This window comes from Phaethon aethereus (assembly GCF_964289735.1).
Source record: "Phaethon aethereus genome assembly, chromosome: 16".
Lineage (NCBI taxonomy): Eukaryota > Metazoa > Chordata > Aves > Phaethontiformes > Phaethontidae > Phaethon > Phaethon aethereus.
Genome location: NC_138592.1, coordinates 12,780,134 through 12,797,597, shown reverse-complemented (window position 1 = coordinate 12,797,597; position 17,464 = coordinate 12,780,134). Strand labels below are relative to the sequence as shown.

General features: G+C 37.9%; 1 protein-coding gene across 1 annotated transcript in view; it reads left to right on the top strand.

Annotated features, from left to right (window-relative positions):
* Positions 1–16,667, top strand: part of DHX35 (DEAH-box helicase 35) — a 31,305-nt gene extending 14,638 nt beyond the window's left edge. Inside the window, exons 13-22 of the mRNA XM_082007340.1 lie at positions 1,358–1,482; positions 2,247–2,301; positions 7,421–7,516; positions 7,910–8,004; positions 8,667–8,744; positions 9,896–10,025; positions 10,741–10,822; positions 11,375–11,446; positions 13,803–13,941; positions 16,466–16,667. Coding sequence (XP_081863466.1) covers positions 1,358–1,482; positions 2,247–2,301; positions 7,421–7,516; positions 7,910–8,004; positions 8,667–8,744; positions 9,896–10,025; positions 10,741–10,822; positions 11,375–11,446; positions 13,803–13,941; positions 16,466–16,510 — 917 coding nt within the window. The 3' untranslated portion in view covers positions 16,511–16,667. The remainder of the gene's footprint in view (positions 1–1,357; positions 1,483–2,246; positions 2,302–7,420; positions 7,517–7,909; positions 8,005–8,666; positions 8,745–9,895; positions 10,026–10,740; positions 10,823–11,374; positions 11,447–13,802; positions 13,942–16,465) is intronic.
* Positions 16,668–17,464: the final 797 nt, after the last annotated feature.

Below are 17,464 nucleotides of genomic sequence, written 5' to 3'. Positions count from 1 at the left end.
TAACATAGGACTCTGGAAACGCTTCAAAAAACGGAGGGAAAACTTCTTTATGTGGCCCCTTTTTCATAGGAATAGGTACCAACCCCAAATGCATCTCATGAATCAATGATCCTGGCACTGTACAAAAATTACTGTTACAGATAAATCTGTTGGCTACCTAGCAGTGTTCATAGAGCTGCAATCTAATGGTCTCAGCTATCAGCTGTTTAATGAGAAAAGGCTTTGCAGTTGAGCACTGCCATTGCCTATGTGCCTCAGGTTCCCTCAAGTTTTAGTGGAGCTTTGAGGCTTGGAGAGGTCAAGCATATCTTTCAAAAATGCATGTGCTTGCCAGCAGTTGCCATGTTAAACAAAGACGTGATTTATTCTGTGAACTTCTGTGTTCAATGAAGAATCAAGACTGAATGTCTGCTGCATAATATACCAGTCTTACATAGCTTTTTAAGCATTTTACTGGAGAAATTATGACCACACTGAAGTTATTTTTGTGTGCCCAGGAGCTGGCCTAATGGGTGCTCTAAGAAACACTTTGAAGTCCCTTTTAAAGTGCACTGAATGGACGAAAGTACAGAAAAGGTAGACTGTCTTTGTTTTAGTGAAGGTCTGAGGCAGAACAGCTAAAGAAGAGGGTTCTGTCTAGAAATTAAAATAATTCAGGTAAAAATAATCTATTTCTTGTCTTGATTTGGAGTTTTAGATCAAGATGGGAATGTGTGTGTGTGTGTCTGTCTTATTGTCTTTACTGCTGAAGAGTTGTTTAATGGAAGGTACAGGTATTTTGACCTGACATAAGGTATTTTTCTAGACATAGACTTTATAGTGAAAGTCCTTTATAGAAGGCATTGCCAACTGAATTGTTTTTCAATCCTTAGTCAGTCATTATTTCAAATATGCTTTTTAAAACTTCATTTTGTTTGAATAGTTACTAAAAGTAGTAGTATTATACTGAAAGCATACTGGTTTTGAACTTTTCCTTGTCCCTTCTTTAAAAAAAAAAAACCAAAACCGCTTTTCTGTAGTATTGCACACTGCCTTTTGTTTTCTGATTAGAACTATTAAACAGAAGAGAAATAAAGTATTTTGAGATTTCTGTGAAGAACTTACATCATTTCAAATTGAAATGCGGGTGGGCCAACTACAGAATCAGTAATGTAGCCAAAACCATTGAATTTTCTATTTAAATTAAATTATCTTAAAATACAGTAATTGGAGAAAGATCACCTTTGAGTTCTTTTAACACCTCTTAAGTATTCATACTCCATAATTTTCACGTGAAATGGTACCATTCTATCATGTTGACTGCATATAGTAGGAGTTGAAACTCGGTCCCAAACTGATTTGTTTTCTCCCGCAACAGAGGAGGACTTCGAGAAGTTGCCGAAGTCCACTGTTCCTGAGATGCAGCGCAGTAACCTTGCACCTGTCATCTTGCAGCTGAAGGCTTTGGGAATTGATAATGTGCTCAGGTTCCCCTTTCTTTCGGTGAGTCCTAGGCTGTAAAGTCTGTCATCTTTCTTTAGTGTGAAGAAAGACCACTAGATGACTTGTTGATAACCCACAGAACCATTAACGAGTAACCGTTGCTCTGTTAATTTGGAAAGTGTCCCTCATTGCCCACTATCGGGCAGCAAAGTACTTTTTTGGGAATCAACTAGTGCAAGTAATGTGTGTGACAACTTAGAAATGACTGTTCGTGTTCTAGAGTCTTCTGTTAGAAGTGTTGAGAGGTTGAGAAAGGCCTAGAAAGACAAACTCTGAGATTCTGTAAAACTGTAACTGTAGTCCCTTTGCACTGAATTTATGAAGAAAAAGGCCGGGGGGTTGAGGGGGGAAGATGTCCACAGAACTAAACCTATGCTTGTCTGTCTTTTTTTAAAAGAGCAGTACCAATTTTTAGATTTGCTTTCTGGAAAGTTTCTAGCTACTCTTGTATTGATGTGAAAAACTAATATGGTAGCATTAGAAGAGAAATTTAAGAAGTAATTGTTCTGATCACCTCTGGCATCACTGTTGGACAAAGCAAGTGATGATGCTGAGCCTGTTAAGATGGTTTTGACTCGCAGCACTGGTGGTCAGTGGAAAGATGATAGGAAGAGTCCGAGAGCTCTTTCTTCATTTTGCTTTAGTAAAAAGGTAGGTAATTAGAACTTAATTAGAACTTGCGAAAAAGGAAGATCTAAGAATTTTTGTGACAACTTGTGTGTTCTATGATGATAACTTTAAACAGTGCATGTTTTTTTTCACAGCCACCTCCTGCACAGTCAATGGTACAAGCTTTAGAATTGCTGTATGCTTTAGGAGGTGAGAATATTATGCTTTGCTTTATTTGTAGTTATGTTACAGGGGTTATGAAAAATATTAATTTGGATTTGGTGATTGGATGGACATTAATCAAACTTGCGTTTGAGAGCTGTGCTTAGAGAAAGAGAAAATGCAGCCTTAACTGTTGGAAGCTTTTTTGTTGGTGTGTTTTTTAAAGTGTACCTCAGTCTCCTCTGAATTTACTTTCTTTTCCCCTGGTTATTTCAGATAGGCAAGCAAGCAAAAGGCAGCAATAACTTTCTGGGGGGAACTAGGAATCTACTGCATAGAGTATAAACTAGAATTTAACTGTTTGGATTGGGCAAACGTGTATTTTATAGCTATCTTCTGTGCATTTCCTTGCACCTTCATGGGAGGAGTCGCTATTTGTCCTTGCTAGGAACAGGGCCCTGAGCTGATGAGGGTGTTGACTTGATGCTCTCAGGCAGATCCTCTGTTTTTTAAGTCGTTATGGAGTGGTATAAAGATACAAATGGAGTTCAGACACTAATTAGACCAGTACATGAGTTAGACACTAAATTTGCCTGCATCCAATTAGGTAAGTTGTTAGATACTCAATCTCTTAGTGTGGTGATCTTTCACTTTGTGTTACTGTGCCAGTGATGGAAACATGTAGCGCTTGCAAGTATAAACAAAAAAAGTTGAAAGTAAGGGTTTGACATCTCTTTCAAGATCAGACTGATTGCAATAACCTAGAATTTAGCAAGCTTAATATAATTGCTACTTTGTTTATTCCTTGGTCAGACTTTAAAGAGCATAGTGCATCTATCTTAATTTTTTCTGTTAGCATGTTACGTTCATAATGTGGTCTTGATGTGTGTGCAAGAACTCTGCCTAAATATTGTAAGTAAAATCTGATGCTTGAATTTGGGAGAGGCCTGACGCTGGATGCTAGAATTAAACCCGATAGAGAGCGTGCTTCCCAATGTCTTAGCAAAGCAAGTGTCACGTGTTAGTTTTCAGACCTTCTCCTTGATAAGATTTTGAAGGTATGACCAACAAAAGTTATTAAGAGCTAATCTAGTTATAATTTTAAAATTGAGTTCTAGTCTGTGTCTCTGCTCTGAATATAGCATGGCTTATGGCTAAAAGACTACACTTTATGTAGTGTAGTACTGTTGATGTTCGAGTTGTTGGTCATGAAGCTGAGGCAAAGTTTAAACCTGTAGCAAGTGGAATTATTCTCATTCTATTAGCTGTGCATACATGATGCAATGATTAAAAAAATACCCCCTGATCATTCCTAAAGGCAGCACATTTCCTCCTGGATGAACTGGAACTACGTTTCTCACACTTGGCGTCTGTGTTTCAGTGCACAGCCTGCTTGCTTATCATGCTTTTAAACGCATAGGAGTTCATTTGCATGCAGCTCGCAAGGTCAGCCTCCTCTAGTTTTGGTATTGAACTTTCTGGTTATGGGCAAATGAACAGATACATACAAACTTCTAACGAAAAGAAGAAAAAACTAGTCTAAAAGACCCCGAGAGCATAATTCAGAGTGCTTTTCTACTATTTAGCTACTTAATACAAATTTTTTTTACTATGTTCTCTGTATTACTCATCACAGATTGCTCTCAAATTCAGTAGAGAGTCTGAACAATGCTCTTAATCATATGGTTTAGTTTTAGGTAGTCCTGTGAGGAGCAGGGAGTTGGACTTTGATCTTTATGGGTCCCTTCCAACTTGAGATATGCTATGACTCTGATCTAAATGTGTTCATTTTGGTTTTATTCATTATGCTGCTGTTGGATACCTGTAACACTCAAATCACACTGCAGTAATATTTTTATACACAGTTTTCAATTCCTTTTTGTTGTGGTGAGTGGAATGTATACTGTCTAATTTTGTTTATAGGAAGAACTGTTATATTGTCGGGTTTTTTGACAGCTATTTAATCTTTTTGAATGCAACAAACTTAAACGAAACAGGAACTTGACGCAAGAACAAGTAATCAAAATGAAATTCTGTTTGACTTTAACTCAGTGTTTGTAGTTAATTCAAAGTTAGCAATATTTGCTCCATAATGTAAACATGAGGAAAAGGGTAGTGTAAAGGAGATTGTGTAAGTTTTGGAAGCTTCCAGAGGTTTGTGGCTGTTTTTAGATCACTTACAAGTGCTGTGTTGTAACTTGTGGCAGTCTGCTCTCCTCTTATTCTCATGAAGCGGTGACTCTCTGCTTGGCCGTGATTTTACTCTGTGCTGATTCAGTTCCATCTTGCAAAGGAGGGTTTCACTTAAGGCGCTTGGATTCCTGGCAACCATTTCAAGCTTGGAACAAGGACCTTTGCGCTGGCTCAGAAGTATGTTGCAAGGATGAATTCACAGCCAAAACCACCTTAGGGAAATGGAGAGGAAAGGTCAATAAACTCGCTGATTAGCTGTTTGATGTTTTGGCAAAAGTGTTCTGCTCATGGTAGCTTCACAGAAAAGTACAGAGCTGTTACTCTGTTGGCTGCCCAGCTTTTGTAGCAAAGCAGAGAAGTGCTGATGTTGATGTTTTAAGATGGAAAGAAATGTGTGTGCATGTGTGTGATACACGGATTCGTTCTCCAGTTTTTGCTGAAGTTTAAGGTTTTGGCTGGTTTATTATGGAGATTTTGTATAAGTTGCAGAGGTGAAACTGCCCAAGCATTTGCAGGTGCAGTAAGGATTAAATTTCTCTTATGCAAGTATGAACATGTATTTCATCATTTGCATCGTAATAGCATGCAAATGTGCAGTTTAGGGTCAGGACCCTATTGTGCCAATGTGGTGCCAAGAGAGAAACTTGTGCAGAGCAGACGCTCTTAAGGTTGAGATAGTTCTGTTGAATAAACACATCACTGTTTCTAGACCGATTATTTTTACAGTGATGCAAACTGATTACATCAGGAGTATCTCTTCTTAACCTTCTCCTTTGATGCCCCTTTGAAAGTCTGAGTTGTCAGTTGGATTTTATTGTTTTTAAGCATAATTTAGGAGGTAAATAAACGGGTAAAAAGTGGCTTTATTTTTAGCTTTTTTCAGATCCAAGATTTTGTTGAAGATTTGTTTTTAAGTTGTGGCTTATCAGAAACAAACACTCTGCCTAAGATTAAAATAGAGTGTTTTAATCCCTCAGCCTGTCACATGCTAGTGGTTGTTACTTGAAACTTTTTAGTGACACAGTACTTGAATAATCTCTCCTGAGCCTGTTCAATAAAAATCTTTGCGGTATCTTTGTCTATGTGGAGCTGAAGATCTCCGATTTCCTATAATTTCGTGTGTGTGTGTGTATATGGATACAGTGGTTGCTTCCAAGATTATTTCAAGGAAACTTTTACCTGTTCCAAACTTGTATCCATTGCAGGCCTCCTGTGTATGTTCAGGCTTACTGCTACAAAGAGGTCAGTGCACAAGGTATATATATCCATGCAAAATTGCACAGAGATTTGTAGAATTCAACAGAAGACAAAGGATTTTGGCTTGTTGCACCTGTAGGAAGTTAAAAAGATGACAGTGTCTTCTTTTTCCTGCTTAGGGACCCAGTTATATGCTGGTTTTCATCTACAGAAAGATTCTAAGCTATTAATTGTGGTAACACTTAAATTTCTCATATTGGGGATGATCAAATGAAAGCTACCATACCTTAATTTTTGCAGTTTCTGTGACTTTGTGTTTAAATATATTACTTTATCATTTCATATAAGCTGTCTTTTGTACCTCTTTCTGAGGAAGCTGTTTTGACATTATGTGAAATGCTTATTAAGTTTTGTTAAACAGTGTAGGGGTGTGGTGAGTGAATTACTACATTGTCATAATAAGTGAGATGATAGCATATCAAATAATAAAGGAGAGTAAACACTTGATAGAGGTATCTGTAAGTTTAGATATGCTGACATGAGTTATAGGAGATCTCATCCTTGACTTGATTTGTGGTTTTGTTTTTTTCTGTGAAACATAGCTGAAGTACAACTGTGGGTTTCTGCCACCGCACAGTTTGACAAATAATATGTTTATATAATGCGTGGGCCACAGTTGTGTTTCCTCAGTCCACTCTGCTGTGGTTATTTATGCAATCTACAGTGCCCCAAAGTCCTATTATTGGGCTCTAGTTAGTCCCTCCTTGTGTAGCTTTTCTCTTGTGCTCTGCCTCCTTGTCATACCTCATACAACTTGGCTTACTTGCAGTTTTCTTTTCACTTTCAATTCTCACTTTTTGCTGCCTGCCTTTCTCTTTTCTTCTTCTTGTTTCCTGTGTCTGTATTAATTTTCTTATTCTATTTCCTATGTCTCTTGCGAAGGAAATGCTTTTCCATTTTGATCATTCCCTGAAATTTCAACATGGTGCTCCGGATTAGAGTATGACCCAGTGGTTTGCGTGGGTAAACCTTACTGCAGGTGTTTGACTGTAGGAAGCCATCCAACAGAAATGGGAAATGTGCAGGGTTGCTCAGTGATAACGGGGAATCGAAGAGCAAGCTGTCATGCCTCTGTCCTGTACCATCTCCAGTAAAAAGGCTACGGTTGGAACATGGTTGACAGTTTAGTTATTGATGCATGAGGTAGACTAAATTGTAGAGAATCTTCACCAGCTGTATGTTTGTAGTTTAGATTATATGAAAGTTAAATTATTTTGCTCCATGACCTAAACAGATGTGACTCAGAAAAATGACACCCTATGCCCCTAGTAGTGCTTCTCGTTTCTACGATTATGCCCGTTGATAATTATGCCCTTGTTTAATTCTCGTTGGGACTCCTTCTGCATCCCATTACCATGAACAAAAATGCTGCGGAATACTTAAAAAGGAGATGCATGAGGCTAACACGCACTCTGGCCATTGCACTGATTTTGACTGCAAGTTTTCTAAATCATTGGCACTAGCGATGTAGCTTCAGTAAAATGAAGAAACTTGGGTGTTCAAGTATGTTTAAAAAAGTAAAATACTGGTGGCTCATAGAGTAAATCGATGTTAAGGAGCGCATTTAAGCTTAGTTCAATATACATTCAGAAGTTCTTAGGTGCATTTGCTTTATTTTAGCTCTTAATTCTGCTCTTTAGTACACATTAAGTTCCTAAAGAAGACTTTCTGTGTTCCTTTTGCCTGTATCACAGCAACATTTATTAATATGCTGTAGGTTTGGATATGCACTGCCGTTTAACAGAGCCTCTTGGAATGAGAATAGCAGAGTTTCCTTTGAATCCTATGTTTGCAAAGATGCTTCTGGAATCAGGTAAGAGAAAAAAAAATCTTTTTTTTTTTTCATAATCTTGTGCTGAGCAGAGGATATTGCCTCTAGTAATTATAGCGTAGTATTAAACATTTGCTCAGCTTGAAACAAACTGCATGCTTCATCTTGGTATGGTGTGTAGTGAAAAGATTTGGTTAAACTCGTGGACCTCTCTAAGGAGTCTAACACATTTAACACACTAATTAATAAGTCTAACACATTTGTCTCAAGTTTTGCATTGAAAACATTCACTGTTACACTCAAATCCAGGAGTCTAGGTATTTTGCTTTTATGTGCTATAAAAATACATTCTGCTTCTTTTCGTCTTTATTCTGTATGGGGCTAAGTTGAATGGAAGAGGATTTTGTTTACTGAATTTCTCCACTTACTCCTCAGGAAATTTTGGCTGCTCCCAGGAGATTTTGACAATTGCTGCCATGATGCAGATTCAAAACATCTTTGTGATCCCTCCAAATCAAAAAGCTCAGGCTGTAAGTTCAGTTGTGTCTCGTTTTCTTTATGTTAGTCCCACGTCTCTGGATTTCTGCCAGGTATTTTATTGATACCCATTAAAAAATGCAAGTTTGTATGAAAATGAAACTATGTTTTGAACTGTTATAGGTACAGTTGGTTATAGTACAGGTACATTGGTTATAGGTAAAAGAAGAAACTGAATAACAATGGGAAACTTGGAGTCCTTTACTAGTGTTAAAAGCTTCCTTTTAAGAACCAGAAACATGAAGGGTTATAAGCCAGTATCGGTCAGCGTCAGGGTTTGTGTGTGTGTAGGGGAAAACCTCAAAACAAAAAAAAACCCCAAACCTCACCAAATACCACTTCCTTTCAAGAGGAACAAAAAAAGAAAGTATTAGCATGTAGCAAATTCTTAATAGGTAGCAGGAGCCTAATTTTAATGCATCCCTCTCTTGGATTTTGGGGGTTCGTTTTCAGTTCATTTTTCTAATTTTGGTTTTGAAAGTGCTCCTGAATATAGGTGGGCCAATAAAATATTGCTGTTGCCTAGAGGAACTACCCTATATCGTAAGAGTTTTGATAGTCACCAGGAAATACACAGATGATGGGAACTGAGTGTATTGGACATGATTTTTGAAAAAAACAATCTGGCTTTAAAAATATATTTCTTCTTCTCCAGGCCAGGCAACACAGAAAGTTTGCTGTGGAAGAAGGTGATCATCTTACCATGCTTAATGTTTATGAAGCCTTTGTCAAAGTAAGTCAGTTCAAGCGTATGTGGATTTGCAAGAATAGGAGGAACTTGAGGTCCTCAGTTCTGGTTTTGGATATAGTATCCTCAAAACTGAGGACTTATCAAGTCTGTTAAGTGATAATTCTGCTTTAAAAGATATTCTGGTCATATTTTATCACAGACCTTCAGCGAATAGAAAGAATTTGGTTCGTGTACAGCACGGAAGTCTTATGGGCAGACAACTGTATTGTGAAGGAGACTGGGGTTTTTGAAAGGGCCTAGGAAAAACAGGAAGCCAAATTCCAAATGAATTCATATTCTGTCATCTTTTCTTTACATGTATCTGAGTTTTACTGATTATAAACTGCATGTAAATCTGGCAGTCTTTTTTTTTTTTTAATTGCCTCATTGATCATCGTATCCTCTTTTTTATTGAACTTATGCATTTACCCTGAGGTTTAACACCAATCTTAGTACTTCTGTGTAATCTGAGGCTTTACTTAATGGTTTTGAAGTGCTGTACCTATTTGGGAGAAGTATATTTTGCTGGTATAAAGCCTTCTATAATATTGTATTTGCAACAGTGTTGAGTTGAAGCAGTATAACCACTCAAGTGTTCAACTAAGAGTTCTCCCTCTCCAGCCCCAAAGCAATCAGTGAGGCACTGACTGGAATTTTACCCTTTAAATTTTATATCTGTGTAATTCTTTTAGAAACAGCCAAACGTAGAGGCTTTTGGAATAAGTGCTGGCTTCTGGAGAAATAGTTCTTTGCATAGAGAAGACCAATGAAAACAGTGTACAGAAAAGGTTGTTTACATTTTGAGATTGAAAACAGACTAGTTTATGATATGATACACTTGTGTGTGAGAATGGAACAACTGATGCTATTCTCTTTCACCACATATGAAGAAATGCAGCACATCTGTTTGAAAATACCCCGTAGCATTTGTTCTGCTACTATTTAGAAGTTGTTTGAAACATGTTTTGTAGTTATTGGTGCTATGTACCCATGTTAGTTGCTATGTAAATAGGTAATTTTCAGGGAAAACCACAATAAATATGTCGTAGGAGGCAGAAGAAAAACAGAACAAGGCTGTGTGATCCAAAAGAGATTGGGTTTTGTTTTGCTGATGGTATCTCATTGTAATTATTTCTATTCTTCTCACTGTACAGCACAGCAAGAGCTCTCAGTGGTGTCAGGAACACTTTCTAAACTACAAAGGGCTTGTTAGAGCTTCTGTTGTAAGAGAGCAGCTGAAAAAGCTTCTTGTCCGCTTTAAAGTGCCAAAGAAGTCCAGTGAAGGTGAAATTTAATTTTTTTTAACCTGTTGTCCAATACATATTGAAGGTAGTCTCCAAATTATCAGTCTGCTTCCTGCTTTTCTTGTAATCTTTGAAGTATTTTCTCCCTGGCCTAAAAATAATGTTAATGGAAACCAGATCTTCCCCCCCCCCACCCCCCCTAAAAATGACAGCAGAAGAGCATTTTAGCCCATTTTTACAATTAACATTTAGTCCAGTCTCCATTAGTTAAGTTTTCCAGCAAGAGATTATAGCCACTGATTATATATTGAATGGACAGATTTACCAAAAGATCACCCTGTCCTCTCTTTTGACTTTTCAAAAAGCCATTTCTCTGGTATGTTCAGAATGATGTACAGTCATCGGGATCTGATTCCCAGCAGTGCTGTGCATGCATGGATGCCATGACTAGTTCTCAGCGCTTGTCTCTAACTGCTCTGAAAAATCAGACTTCAACGCTTAGCAGTCACACAAGGTTGCTCTAAGGACTGTGAAACTATCTTCATGGAGACACCAGTGGCAACAGTAGTTTTTTACATAGTAATTTTGATTTGCTGTGAAATTGAAGTTGAAAGAGATTGCATGGTTTGTTTGCCTTCAAGCCTTTGCTGTCAAAGCCTGATGCACTGTGAAAAGTTGTTTGAGATGATTAAGTGGTATTTTAGGGATTTTTGCCATTCCATTGACTCATTTTACAGAAAAATTCTTCTTTTCAGGTGATCCAGATCCTGTTTTGAGATGCATAGTTTCCGGATTCTTTGCTAATGCAGCTAAATTCCACTCTACCGGAGCTTACAGGTAGATATATATTGTTTCATTGCAACTGTTCTTAGTTTAAAAACTCCTTTGACTGGATAAATCTAAGTATAATCAACAAACAGATGCTTCTTTAGACATTTGCAATGAGAAACACATGGCAATTGATTTACTAAATATTTGAAGTTTTGTATTTTCAAACTGCTTCAATGTTTATCTCTTCTCTTTGGCAAATGTAAATAATTATAAGTTATTGATAATGGGAAGCTGTTACTAATAGTAATTATCTTGTGTTAATATAAGCAAGTATAGTTGTAGCGCAACGGTGTTGTAGCACTCCCATGCACTGAATAAAAGCCTGAAACACTACTTTTTCATTTAATGGAGATAGAACTCTTTCAGGACATTAAATTATCCATTGTTCCTTTGGCTGGGTTTTAAGCCCAGTTTAATCTCTTTATTAAATGTGAGTGTTTTTAATTTGCTCCAGCTTTTTCATTGTTGCCTTTTATTAACATTCTTTCTGGGGGTGAAAGGAACCAAATGTTAACCAATAAATAGATGCACAGTCTGAAATAGTGTCTTGCTTTCAAGGACTATCCGTGATGACCATGAACTTCACATCCACCCCACTTCAGTGTTGTATGCAGAGAAACCTCCACGCTGGTAAGTTAAAGCTGCTTTCGCTTGTTTTGTGATCTTTATAAGACATTCTCAGCATCCAGACGTTCTCATGAATGACTCTTCTTTATCAGTGGAGGAATAGATATAAAAGATCGTGGTTCCCACAGAGAGAATTCAGCTGGTATTTCCTTTGCAATTTTTTGTGGGCAGTATCCAAATAAATCAGGGAAATAGTGATGTTTAACTGTCAAAAAAACGTGCAGAGGTTGGAAAGCAGAGTCAGGTGACCCTTTTTTAATGGGCACCATATCTTGCACTGCAAATTGCTTTCTGAGTAGTCTCTGTACCTAGACAGAACTAGGGTTAATAAAAGTAAATTAAGCCTATTAAGGAAATACTCTGTCAAATAGGTGCTGCAGTAATTGCAAATGGCTTGCTAGGAGAGGGCATACATGTAAAAAATGCATGATGCAAAAAGTTATGGCTGTCTAGCAGATTGAAGAAAGAAATGATTGTACTTTCATATTAGTTGGGATGTTGCAATTCCATTCGTATGTCAGAGATGCTCAGATAACAAATAGAAATGTGTTTCTGACTATCAGGTCAGCATGATCAACCTGAAGTATTTGGATTCTTGTCCTTCTTTGCCTGTTTCTGAGACTTTGAAGGATAAACTTGGCCAGTGTCATCTGTTATCTTTGAATTGGGCTCCTACACCTGGTGCATAGGGTTTGCAGAAGTGTAACTAATTGGAACTTAGCCAATTAACATTGGCTCACAAAATAAAAATGATTCCAGCTCACTGTACCAATTCTTCAGGGATGAGTTGAGCAGAGTGTAGCTAAAATAATTTTTACTGCTGAAACCAGCCTGATTCACTGCTGTTTTGCCAGTTTCTTAACCTCCTGTCACTGCCATTAAAAATAAAACAATTTGTTTGAAATAGTCAAAAGAATACTTTGCAGGTATGCCTACTGTAAGCTGGAAAATTTCAGAAGTAACATCCTGAAAGAGGTTGGGTTATTGGAGAGTGGCAAACAGTAAGAAGAATAAATCGAGAAGAAATTAGTCTGGAAAGAAAGTCTAGTGGTAGGAGACTACTGGAAGAATTCTTTGCTCCAGCACATACCACCTCCAGGGCTCAGCTTTTAGGTGATGAGCCCTCAGCGTGGAACTTGCATTCCAGCCTTGGGCACTTTCAGTCATATCAGAAAGCAGAACAGTAGACAGCTAGCTGGAAGTCTTAACTAGCAAAACTTTAATACTGCTTTCTGCATCACAGCCTGTTTGCTGTTAGTGGCAGCAGTATTGCTGGAGTTTTTGGGAATACTGTTTCTGGGCTTAAATCTCTTTTTGGACTGCTGGGTTGCAGAACAGTCACAGAGCTGTCTTCCAAGGCCACATGGTATTGCTGCCAGCCTAAAGATACTTCTGGCTCATGGCATCCTATAAGACAGGAGTTTAGCTTACTCAGCAACCCTAATTTCAGTGCTACTGCTGCTCGGGCAACCATCCTGTACTGAGGCCTTCAATTCTCTTTTACAAGTGTATATAAAACGTGTTCTTATTCTTGTTTGTTTTCCTCAGGTTTCTCTTTAGTTGTGTTTAGTTAGTATGTCTTGGGCCACGTTTCACAGAGTAGAGAGTTTTGGACTCTTTCCTCTTTGCTTTTGAGAGCAAAATACCAATTAATGAGAGACCACAAACCTCGTGGGTTTGCAGCTCTACTGTGTATAGAAGGCAGATAATGACTTACGGTTTCGGTGACTAACCCTTCAGCGTGTGGGTTTGCGCTTCCTTGGTAAAAAAGACTTTCCCTACTGAAGGGTGACTTCAGAAATAGGTTGCCCATGCTGGCAGCAGGGATTGGATCTACATGCCTCTCTGTTTCTAAGTCTCTTACCAGGAGATGTTCTGGCAGTAGTTAAAGCTGATTTCTTACTCTAATCCTTGTCTTGCTTGTCTGCAGACAGGCACCAGGGATAGTCATGCTGTGATTTGTGTCCTATTTATTATGGGTCCAGGGGTTTGGTGCTTTTGACATTCGTCCTCATGATATCACAGAGTAACTAATACTCTCTCTTCCAAAGCATCTGTTATCAGTCCCCCATTGGCTCCATTATAAGAAATACTCTTTCTTTTATACCTTGCATCCATATGTCCTGGTAGTATGTGAAGGTGTCTTTAATGTCAGTCTAAAGGTTGTCTTAATGTAGAGTACTCTGAACAACCAGAGGGAAAGAGGTAAGAGACTGTTTTATAATTTGAAGTCTCTCTCATTACTCTGTAAATACTGCCTCCGGCAGCATGTATGTGCACTGTCTAAATATGCTGTTAATCATCTCTCTGCCTCTTTGCTTTATAGCAAATGTTTTATTTTTTTGTTTCTTTCTCCTAGGGTAGTCTACAATGAAGTCATACAGACTGCTAAATATTACATGAGAGATGTGACTGCTGTTGAATCTGCTTGGCTTTTGGAACTGGCACCTCATTTTTACCAGCAAGGAACGGTACGGAATCGGCATAAAGCCCAAACGGTACCATTGCTGTATTAGCAGCTCTTGTATCTGAACTTTTTAAGTGTTTATGTTTGTTGTTGTTGTCTATTTAATGGTACAAAAATTAATTTTGTTAATTGTAGTGGTTTTAATATAAAGAAAGAGGGTAAGAAATTGATGCATGAAAGCTTTTTCCCTATTACACAGCCAACAGACATAATCTCAAAGTTACAAAATCGTATATCACACTGGTGAATGAAGCCTTCAACCATTTTAGACTTGAATGTAGGCACTTAGTAAGCGCGTCTCTGAGCAGCACTATAGCTAGGCAGTGCTCATACTTTGCACAATAACTTTAGAGCAGTCTTTGCATGCTTTGCAAATGTTTGTGCAAATCCTGAGCCCTTTTTTGAGCATTAATTATATTCACTGCAAAAAAAATCAGCTCTGATCTGGTCAAACTTGAAATGACAAAGAACAGCTGCTATTTATGCAAACCTTTATTGCAAATTCTGTTGTATGTGACATATGAACTTTTTTCCACAAGTATCTTTTAATAGTTGCCACCATCTTTTATCAACTCTGTCCCCTGTGAATCCATCAATCTGGAATTATTCTCTGGTCATTCTGAGAACTGGATTGGTATTAAATATTATCTAAATGTTAGTTATGCTGGAGCTGTTGATACCACAGTGCATGTACATACTGTATGGGGAAGATTACCAAACTGATCTTGCCTGTGAATTTCCCATGGGTGATTAATAACTACTGAGCTTTGTATTCTAAATTAGTGAAGTATTTCCAAAATATTGAGTGACAATATGCACTTGCATATCAGACCTATGCAAAACAAGAGACCTGTTCATTGCATACGAGCAACCATGTTGTAAAAAGGACTGGTTTCTGGTTTATACATCTGCTACACTATTTGACTATTCTGAGAATGTGATGTTTGCTTTCTTTTACTTCCTGGGTTTTTTTGGAAAAAAGAAAAACACTGTGGTGCATGGAGCACCTTAGGAGGACTTCTGTGGTTACAGTGCACAGCAGCATTGGCATCTGTCCATGTAATTGACTTGAGAGGGTTTTATTTTAATGTTGACCTTGGATAATTCATCTCAGTTATCCAAACACTTACTATCTATAAATGCACTTCCTAAGTAGCTGAATATTTTCTGCCTTTTTTTCTACAATGCGTTTGACAAAGGCAGTAATGAGCCCTGCAGGGTAGACCCTTGAGCCTTCAGCTGCTGTTAGACATTCTGCAAGTATGGTGTAAAAAGGAGATGAGCCAATGTTCCAGTTGTATCAAATCTGCTCCTGGAATAACTAATCCTTTTGACTCATTATTTACATGTTGTAACATCCCATACACAACACAACATCCCATTATGATACGACCTCTCCACAGGCTTCATTTTGGGGTGAGGTTTTCCTTCAGGTAGGTGGTGATGGGGAGTATGACTCAATGACTTGATCAGGCAAAACTTTAATACCTTTTTGTAAGTGAAGAAGACTTGTCTTGAATAGTACTACCTACCTGGCTGAGAAAACATGTTTTTCAAGGTAGTACTACTACTGTTGTGGATATTCTATGAAATTGCATCAGAACCTAATTTTTACCATTGCCATCCTTTTGATTTGATAGAGATGAAACTCAGTTTGCAGTATGACCTACGCATTGCTTTCATCCTAAAATAAAAGAAATCTCTGGAGGATAGTGCTGGTTTTGAGGAAAATTATCTTTTCCAGTTTGGTCAGTTATCCTTATTAGCCAAAAGATTTGGGTGTCTTTATAAAATGTTTAAAAATTAGAAATATTCCTCTTGTGCAAAGCTTTAAATTATACATGTAAATTTTAAATAAGCAATCCATTGCAAGACCCATGAATTTATGCTAATTTACAGACATACAGACTCTTTTTCTACTGAAGGATAGATATGTCTTTGTGCTAATGAGAGATTCCTGAAATACAAGAATTTTTATTCCTGTATCAAGTTAAAAACAAATTACAACTGAATAAGTGAATAACTTTCTTCTACAGCTTGATCATGGTCTCAGTCAATTATGTCGCATTCCAAATTCTGCAGGACTTTCTTCATGTTTTCATTCCACGCTTTTGTAGGCTTTTTTTAAGAGCATAGAGATTCATAGGTCCAATGCAACTACAGCTGCAGTGTTAATACGTTAGTTAAAATCTTGTACTTCATGTACGTACTCCTAGTGTTTGTGCAGATGTATTTTTGGGAGCACGTGTATCATTCTGTGCATTTTTACACGCTGGCAACTTGCTTCCTGTGGGAAATTGTTCCTATGCTTGCTGTAAGTACAGATGGTATTTTATACCAAGCCAGAATATCACTTTGGGATACATGTGGGTTTTTTTATTTCATAGGTTTATTTTCGCTACATCAGTAACAAGCAGAGCTTGGGAAAGGTAGTCTTTGATATTTGTGTAAGAATTTATTTCATTTGGGATTAAAGACTGAAAGCATTTTAGTTGAACATTTTTCTAATTGTGTATATGCTAAGCAATTTCTCTTTTTCTTTTCTTTTCTTGCAGCATCTTTCCTTGAAAGCAAAAAGGGTTAAAGTAGATGACCACTGATTTGACATGACTTAAGTCTTGTGACATCAGATGCAGAACTTACCAGTGATTTCAAGCTGGCTACAGTCCATGCAGCAGTCAGTTCATTAGCAATTTGATCTTACATCAACTTAAACGTTTAAATGCCTGCCAGGATCTGTAGGGGTTTATGCATGACCAGTACATTGTAAACCTACGTAGAGCTTGCATTGTGGACATTTTATTCTTTACCTACTCGACCACTGTTGTTAATCTGGGCATGTTGCTCCTTTTAAATAGGTAGAAAAACAATGTAAAAAGTTAGAGGACATACAGGACCACAAAAACCTGAAACTTTGAAGAAGGAAACCGATTTCCTGGAATGGTACGGCTGCCTTATAAGAGTGGGGAATAGGGTACCCTGCCTTCTATCACCTAGAGCACTGTGACTACTACCGGCCAAACTGAGACTGAGACTAAGACTGACTCTTGACAGCAGGAGCTCAGGGTAATGAACTAGCCCTTGAAATGCAAGGACCTGCCATGGAAACACTGATTCCATGTTGGACCATTCCAAACTGGTGCAGCTTGTGCTCCCAAGCAGTAAAAGTCTCCTGCTGGAGGTCGAGCTGCCCCTGGCTCCCTATGCTGTAACGGTCTTCTGTAAGTAGCATTGTATTAAAATGTCTTGTTTCCACACATGAGAGTTGCTGTTTGGGGAGGGGGAGGAAGAGTAGCTCAGGATTTTTAAGAAGGATTAATTTTTTGCTCAATCAGGGAACTAAACACATATGTTCACGAACAATCAAATTCACAGATGGGGCTTTACTTTTCTCCTAACAAGAAAAAAGAGGTTAGCCTCTCACTACTTGGAAATACCAGAAAATTTCAGCAGGTGTATATTATGGAACACTGTTTTTTAGACACTGTCATTCAGCAAAGATGAAAGTGTTCTGTACTTTCCCATAAGGAACACGTTCCTCTATATTTCTTTTA